General features: G+C 62.6%; 1 protein-coding gene across 1 annotated transcript; it reads left to right on the forward strand.

The window, feature by feature from the left end:
- Positions 1–313: 313 nt before the first annotated feature.
- Positions 314–4,072, forward strand: AIRE (autoimmune regulator; the record flags this gene model as incomplete). The annotated part of the gene is made up of 12 exons (XM_080350133.1): positions 314–579; positions 684–858; positions 951–1,103; positions 1,211–1,282; positions 1,387–1,504; positions 1,626–1,746; positions 1,910–1,987; positions 2,905–3,020; positions 3,091–3,300; positions 3,392–3,485; positions 3,746–3,814; positions 3,992–4,072. Exons 1-12 carry the CDS (start codon positions 439–441, stop codon positions 4,070–4,072), a joined length of 1,428 nt encoding a protein of 475 aa, XP_080206259.1. The 5' UTR covers positions 314–438.
- Positions 4,073–8,123: the final 4,051 nt, after the last annotated feature.

Raw genomic sequence — 8,123 nt, forward strand, 5'->3', positions numbered from 1 at the left:
GCTGTTACTTTCCATGTGCTCCTGTGGCCAAGTTTCTGGATGAGAGAAGCAAGTGCTGTGGAAAGTCCAGAAATTTTGGGGTGATGGCTGGCTGACCGCAGGGAGGAGGGAGGCGGGGGCCCCTGCGTGAGCACCCCAGGTGTCCCCTGGCCATGCTGGGGTGGTCACCATAGGGTTGGGTGTCCTTCACCGGCAGTGGCAGCTGATGTCACCCCAGCTGTCGATGCCCAGTGCTGGGGAGCATCAGCGGTGTGCTGGGGACAAGCCCACCATGCCATAGGGACAGTTGGCAGCAGGAGGAGGGATCTCAGGTTACGCAGCCTCATCCAGAAATGAGTGGGGCTGCAGGATCCTGATGATGTTCCTGCTGTCAGTGGCTGGGGCGTATTAAAGGGGAGCGTCGGGGCAGGCTACGTGTCCCAACGGTGTCTCTGCAGCATGGCAGGGCTGGCCGGCGAGGGGGACCTGCGGCACCTGTTGAAGCTGCACCGCACCGAGATCGCCATGGCCGTGGACGACGTCTTCCCACTGCTGCACGGCCTGGTCGACCATGACATTGTCCCTGAGCACATCTTCAAGGTGAGGCCACGGGGAGGGAGAAGATGGATGCACCATGGGGCCCGGGGCCGTGGCCAGCTGATGGCACCGCAATACGTGCCAATGGGCTGTGGTGGCACCGGCAGGAGACGCTGAGCCGGACAGAGCGGGAGGGCTCCCACCGCGCGTTCCACGCGCTGCTCACCTGGCTGCTGGGCCGTGATGCTGCCGCCATCCGTGACTTCTGGGCCGTCCTCTTCAAGGATTACAACCTGGAGCGGTACACCCGGCTGCGGCCCCTCCGCGGTGCCTTCCCTAGAGGTAGGAGGGGGATGGATGGGGGTAACTGGGTGCTGCTGGTGAGCTGGGGTGACACCCAGGGCCAGCTATACCTGTCCCCGTCCCCTTTGCAGAGGTGGAGCTGGGGCGGCAGCACCGCAGCAGGCGCCTCTCCCTGAGCCCCACGGTGCTGGCCCCACACAGACCCCAAGGCAAGAGGAAAGCCCCCGAGGAGCGGGACGGGGCACAGGCAGCGCAGCCTTCCCCGCGGCACGCTGCCAGCCCCGGTACAGACACCCGGGGCGGGATGGAGATGGGCTGGGGTGCTGGGGGTGTCCCTGAGGTGCACTGGGGTGCTGTTCTCCCTATGACACCCACCCTCACAACCCCGCAGGACCCCTGGTGAAGGCGAGGACTGTGAAGAAGCCGGAGGGCGCAGACATCTCCCGCACCTCTCGTGCTGGCGGTGAGTACCGACCCTCCCGGGCAGCATCTGCCTGTTCACCCTGTTTGCCCATGGTCAAGGGCAGGGGGGACTGCCCGCCCCGCTGAGCCGCCCCCTGCCCGCAGCCCTCCAGGCCGTGGCCGCCTCGGTGCAGAGAGCGGTGGCCGTGGCAGGTGGTGAGGTGCCCATGACCCATGGGGCTGTCGAGGGCACTCTCATCAAACACGTGCTGGAGCCCGGTAGGTGCAGCCCAGCCCGGCTGGCTGCCTATGCGGTTTTGCCCCCAAATTCAGAAGCCGATGCTTGGGCAGGGGGGTGTCTGGGGGGGGCCGCCGGAGCTGCTCTCAGCCTCTCTTGCAGGCAGCTCCAAGACAGGCAGCAAAGCCAGGGATGAGCCGTACGCCCCGGCTGCCTGTGAGGAGCCGGGGGCCAGGAGCAGAAACCGCAGCCTGAAGCCGCCTGCCCGGCCCAAGATGTCCCAAAGTGTATGGAACCCCCCCCATCTCCCACTTTCACCCCATTTGTCATCTGCCTGTGGCTGTGTCAGGGTGTTGTCCCTGCCTGGCAGCACAGCCATGCCCTGGGGTTGTCCCCCTGAACGAGGCTGTCCTACCAGCTCCCCCAACCCCTCTCTTGCTTCACCTGCAGAGTGGGGAGCCCCGAGTGCACCCCCAGACCCGGCTGCCGGTGGCTGCCCTGCACAGCCAGGACCCTGCACCCCACCAGGTGAGCCCTGGGCATGGTACCTGGTGCACCCTGAGAGGCTCCTGGTGAACTGATAGCCATCGGGGTGTCCCTGACATGTCCCTTTGGCCTGGCCGAGCACAGGCAACCTGGGCTCAGCTGACAGGGGTCACTGGGCTGCAGCCCCCCAGGAACAGGGGATCCCCACCCCAAAAGGGTTTGGTGGGGGTGTGTTGAGGTTTGATTGTGGGGTGACAATAAAACCGTGGCAGATGTATCGTTAACCCCCTCTTCCCCCACTTCCCCTTCAGCCCCTCCCTCTCCCCCCTTCCCACTAAGCACAGGCCATTGGGAGGGAAAGGAGGACAGAGAGAAGAGAGTTGGAAAAAGTAAAAGTGTTACTAATGCTACTGATAAAATAGAGAAAATAATACAAAATATACAAAACCAATCTCGAAAGTCCCGGCAACTGCAGAGCCGGCACCCGAAGTCCTGGACTGGACTATGCAGCCAACCGGAGCTGGATTCAGTCTGTCACTAGGCCTCAGTTCGCAGGGACGACTGGCAAGGTCCTCTCCTAATGTTGGCCATAAGGAAAAGGGAAAAAGGGACAAGATCCTCATGATCTCCCACTTTTATATGAAGTATCGTGTGAATGGGATGTTATACTCAGTTGATCAGTTTTTGGTCACCAGTTTCCTGTTGCCCCTCTCGCGAGATGTGTGTTCATCCTTATCAATGGCCCTGCATTCCATTGCTATGTTTACCAAAACATGTATTTAGCTTTTCAGGAAAATGCAGCTGATATGAAGCTTTAGCTGACAGGCAAATTCACTAAAAGAGAAACTTGTTTTTAACAAAACCTGGACAGGGTGGTGGGGTGCCCTGCCACAGCCATGGGTGCAGGCTGCCTGCCGGTGCCCCCTGGGGACTTCTGGCAGTGACATTCCCTTACGCAGGAGAACGAGGACGAGTGTGCAGTGTGCGGAGACGGTGGTGAGCTCATCTGCTGCGACGGCTGCCCCAGGGCCTTCCACCTCACCTGCCTGGTGCCCCCACTGCCCCGTGTCCCCAGGTGAGCCCCTGAGCGCCACAGGGACACCGGTACCCCCGGCTCTTCCTCACCACCCGCTCTGGCTGTGCAGCGGGACGTGGCGGTGCAGCTCCTGCGTAGCGAGCGCGGCTGAGCCGGGACGGCTGCAGGAGGTGGATGCGGCTACAGATGGACCCCCCGAGATCCTGGGGGAGGAGGCATGTGGTGCCCGGCGGGGCGGAGGTGATGGGAGTGTCTGTGGTCGCTGCTTCGCCCAGATCACAGCACCCAAACATGGCCCTGTGCCTGGCAGGGACCCCAGGTGAGCCCCCCGCTATCGCTCACATCCCAGCCTTAAATTCCGCGCAGAGAGGGGCTGCCCTGACGGTTTGTGTAACCCCTGATGGTTGCAGGGGGCTGCTGCTCTGCGTGTCCTGCGCAGACACAGACACAGGCAACCTGGAGACCACCACAGTGGCCAGTGAACCCCCGCTACAGGCAGGAAAGGTCGGTACAACAGCACTAGCTTCAGCAAAGGGAACAGGGCTGGGTGAAGTGCTGGAGGTGGGTATGAGCGATGAGGCTGAGGAATGGTGGTTCAGGCTGGGTGCAGCTGAAGGCAACTTAATAAAGCTGTGCTGGAGGGACCGTGGAGCATGAGTTTCACTGCCCCAGCTGAGGGATTGAACTCAGTCACCAGCTCAGAGGCAAAGGGCTGCAGGCAGGGGGCAGGCTGGAAAGCTGGCAGGACGTGTCTTCTCCCACAGACAGAGGACATCTCCCTCGGCAGTGAACCCGTGCTGAGCAGGGACGAGCTGGATGCGCTCCTGGGTGAGGTACGGAGGTTGGGGGAACAGCACCAGGCAGAGTCCATCCAAAGGGGACCACATCTGTGGAGTGACACACAGAGTGACTGATATAGGGACGTAGGCAGCCCAGGGAGAGCCAGGATAGTAAAGAGGGGTCTGGCAGCAAGAAGGACAGAGTGACTGACAACGTTGACTGATCCGCAGGGCACCTGGGACGGGATCCTGCAATGGGCCTTCCAGAGCATGGCACGGCCCCTCGCAGACACGCAGGGACTCTTCACCTAGTGCCTGATGCATGGCGGCCGCCTCACAGCATGAGTGATAGAGGAAAATGATGTGAGGTGGCTGTAATGAGGGAGCCACGACAACATTGGGAAATGCAGAAAAAAAACACAAGATCAAGAAATGCATCTCACAACTTCCGAGATTAGAAGAGATTGGGCGTTCTCAGGGTGGTATGGCTGTAGGTACACAATAGGGCGCCAAACCCTGCTCTTGCGCAAGGCAAGCCTCCCTCCTACAGTCCAAAATGACCCCTCAAAATCCACGCTGCCAGGTCGGAGGCTACCCCAGGTACACGTGCAACCAAAAGCCACGTTCCTACCGCTGCACACTGCCTGCCCCGGCCGACCCCCCGCAGCTCCCACAAAACTGGGGGCGACCTCGAGGACACGTGCCGACAAAACGCACGGACCCGCGCCCCGACAGCGCCTGCACCAACCTCTCTGACACTCCCACGCCCCCCACCCGCCCCCAATCCCAAAAGAAACCGAAAGACGGACTCTCCGCCGCCAAAATCAAAAAGCCTACAGCACCCCGTATTCCCAGGCGGTCTCCCATCCAAGTACTAACCGGGCCCGACCCTGCTTAGCTTCCGAGATCAGACGAGATCGGGCGTTCTCAGGGTGGTATGGCCGTAGGCACCCACTCATGCTCCAAGCCCGCTCTCGCGCACCCCAAACCTGCCTCTCGCCCCACAACATCACCCTTCCAAACCCACCACACCAGCTCCAGGCGACCCCGCGGACACGTGACCACAAAACGCACGGACCCGCGCCCCGACAGCGCCTGCCCCAACGGCTCTGACACTCCCACGCCCCCCACCCGCCCCCCACCCCCAAAGAAACCGAAAGACGGACTCTCCGCCGCCAAAATCAAAAAGCCTACAGCACCCGGTATTCCCAGGGGGTCTCCCATCCAAGTACTAACCGGGCCCGACCCTGCTTAGCTTCCGAGATCAGACGAGATCGGGCGTTCTCAGGGTGGTATGGCCGTAGGCACCCACTCATGCTCCAAGCCCGCTCTCGCGCACCCCAAACCTGCCTCTCGCCCCACAACATCACCCTTCCAAACCCACCACACCAGCTCCAGGCGACCCCGCGGACACGTGACCACAAAACGCACGGACCCGCGCCCCGACAGCGCCTGCCCCAACGGCTCTGACACTCCCACGCCCCCATCCGCCCCTCACCCCAAAGAAACCGAAAGACGGACTCTCCGCCGCCAAAATCAAAAAGCCTACAGCACCCGGTATTCCCAGGCGGTCTCCCATCCAAGTACTAACCGGGCCCGACCCTGCTTAGCTTCCGAGATCAGACGAGATCGGGCGTTCTCAGGGTGGTATGGCCGTAGGCACCCACTCATGCTCCAAGCCCGCTCTCGCGCACCCCAAACCTGCCTCTCGCCCCACAACATCACCCTTCCAAACCCACCACACCAGCTCCAGGCGACCCCGCGGACACGTGACCACAAAACGCACGGACCCGCGCCCCGACAGCGCCTGCCCCAACGGCTCTGACACTCCCACGCCCCCATCCGCCCCTCACCCCAAAGAAACCGAAAGACGGACTCTCCGCCGCCAAAATCAAAAAGCCTACAGCACCCGGTATTCCCAAGCGGTCTCCCATCCAAGTACTAACCGGGCCCGACCCTGCTTAGCTTCCGAGATCAGACGAGATCGGGCGTTCTCAGGGTGGTATGGCCGTAGGCACCCACTCATGCTCCAAGCCCGCTCTCGCGCACCCCAAACCTGCCTCTCGCCCCACAACATCACCCTTCCAAACCCACCACACCAGCTCCAGGCGACCCCGCGGACACGTGACCACAAAACGCACGGACCCGCGCCCCGACAGCGCCTGCCCCAACGGCTCTGACACTCCCACGCCCCCCATCCGCCCCTCATCCCGAAGGAAACCGAAAGACGGACTCTCCGCCGCCAAAATCAAAAAGCCTACAGCACCCGGTATTCCCAGGCGGTCTCCCATCCAAGTACTAACCGGGCCCGACCCTGCTTAGCTTCCGAGATCAGACGAGATCGGGCGTTCTCAGGGTGGTATGGCCGTAGGCACCCACTCATGCTCCAAGCCCGCTCTCGCGCACCCCAAACCTGCCTCTCGCCCCACAACATCACCCTTCCAAACCCACCACACCAGCTCCAGGCGACCCCGCGGACACGTGACCACAAAACGCACGGACCCGCGCCCCGACAGCGCCTGCCCCAACGGCTCTGACACTCCCACGCCCCCCATCCGCCCCTCATCCCGAAGGAAACCGAAAGACGGACTCTCCGCCACCAAAATCAAAAAGCCTACAGCACCCGGTATTCCCAGGCGGTCTCCCATCCAAGTACTAACCGGGCCCGACCCTGCTTAGCTTCCGAGATCAGACGAGATCGGGCGTTCTCAGGGTGGTATGGCCGTAGGCACCCACTCATGCTCCAAGCCCGCTCTCGCGCACCCCAAACCTGCCTCTCGCCCCACAACATCACCCTTCCAAACCCACCACACCAGCTCCAGGCGACCCCGCGGACACGTGACCACAAAACGCACGGACCCGCGCCCCGACAGCGCCTGCCCCAACGGCTCTGACACTCCCACGCCCCCCACCCGCGCCCCACCCCCAAAATAAACCGAAAGACGGACTCTCCGCCGCCAAAATCAAAAAGCCTACAGCACCCGGTATTCCCAGGCGGTCTCCCATCCAAGTACTAACCGGGCCCGACCCTGCTTAGCTTCCGAGATCAGACGAGATCGGGCGTTCTCAGGGTGGTATGGCCGTAGGCACCCACTCATGCTCCAAGCCCGCTCTCGCGCACCCCAAACCTGCCTCTCGCCCCACAACATCACCCTTCCAAACCCACCACACCAGCTCCAGGCGACCCCGCGGACACGTGACCACAAAACGCACGGACCCGCGCCCCGACAGCGCCTGCCCCAACGGCTCTGACACTCCCACGCCCCCATCCGCCCCCCACCCCAAAGAAACCGAAAGACGGACTCTCCGCCGCCAAAATCAAAAAGCCTACAGCACCCGGTATTCCCAGGCGGTCTCCCATCCAAGTACTAACCGGGCCCGACCCTGCTTAGCTTCCGAGATCAGACGAGATCGGGCGTTCTCAGGGTGGTATGGCCGTAGGCACCCACTCATGCTCCAAGCCCGCTCTCGCGCACCCCAAACCTGCCTCTCGCCCCACAACATCACCCTTCCAAACCCACCACACCAGCTCCAGGCGACCCTGCGGACACGTGACCACAAAACGCACGGACCCGCGCCCCGACAGCGCCTGCCCCAACGGCTCTGACACTCCCACGCCCCCCACCCGCCCCCCACCCCCAAAGAAACCGAAAGACGGACTCTCCGCCGCCAAAATCAAAAAGCCTACAGCACCCGGTATTCCCAGGCGGTCTCCCATCCAAGTACTAACCGGGCCCGACCCTGCTTAGCTTCCGAGATCAGACGAGATCGGGCGTTCTCAGGGTGGTATGGCCGTAGGCACCCACTCATGCTCCAAGCCCGCTCTCGCGCACCCCAAACCTGCCTCTCGCCCCACAACATCACCCTTCCAAACCCACCACACCAGCTCCAGGCGACCCCGCGGACACGTGACCACAAAACGCACGGACCCGCGCCCCGACAGCGCCTGCCCCAACGGCTCTGACACTCCCACGCCCCCATCCGCCCCCCACCCCAAAGAAACCGAAAGACGGACTCTCCGCCGCCAAAATCAAAAAGCCTACAGCACCCGGTATTCCCAGGCGGTCTCCCATTCAAGTACTAACCGGGCCCGACCCTGCTTAGCTTCCGAGATCAGACGAGATCGGGCGTTCTCAGGGTGGTATGGCCGTAGGCACCCACTCATGCTCCAAGCCCGCTCTCGCGCACCCCAAACCTGCCTCTCGCCCCACAACATCACCCTTCCAAACCCACCACACCAGCTCCAGGCGACCCCGCGGACACGTGACCACAAAACGCACGGACCCGCGCCCCGACAGCGCCTGCCCCAACGGCTCTGACACTCCCACGCCCCCTACCCGCCCCCCCCCCCACAAGAAACCGA

The sequence above is a fragment of the Nesoenas mayeri genome, assembly GCF_963082525.1.
Source record: "Nesoenas mayeri genome assembly, chromosome: 9".
Classification (NCBI taxonomy): domain Eukaryota; kingdom Metazoa; phylum Chordata; class Aves; order Columbiformes; family Columbidae; genus Nesoenas; species Nesoenas mayeri.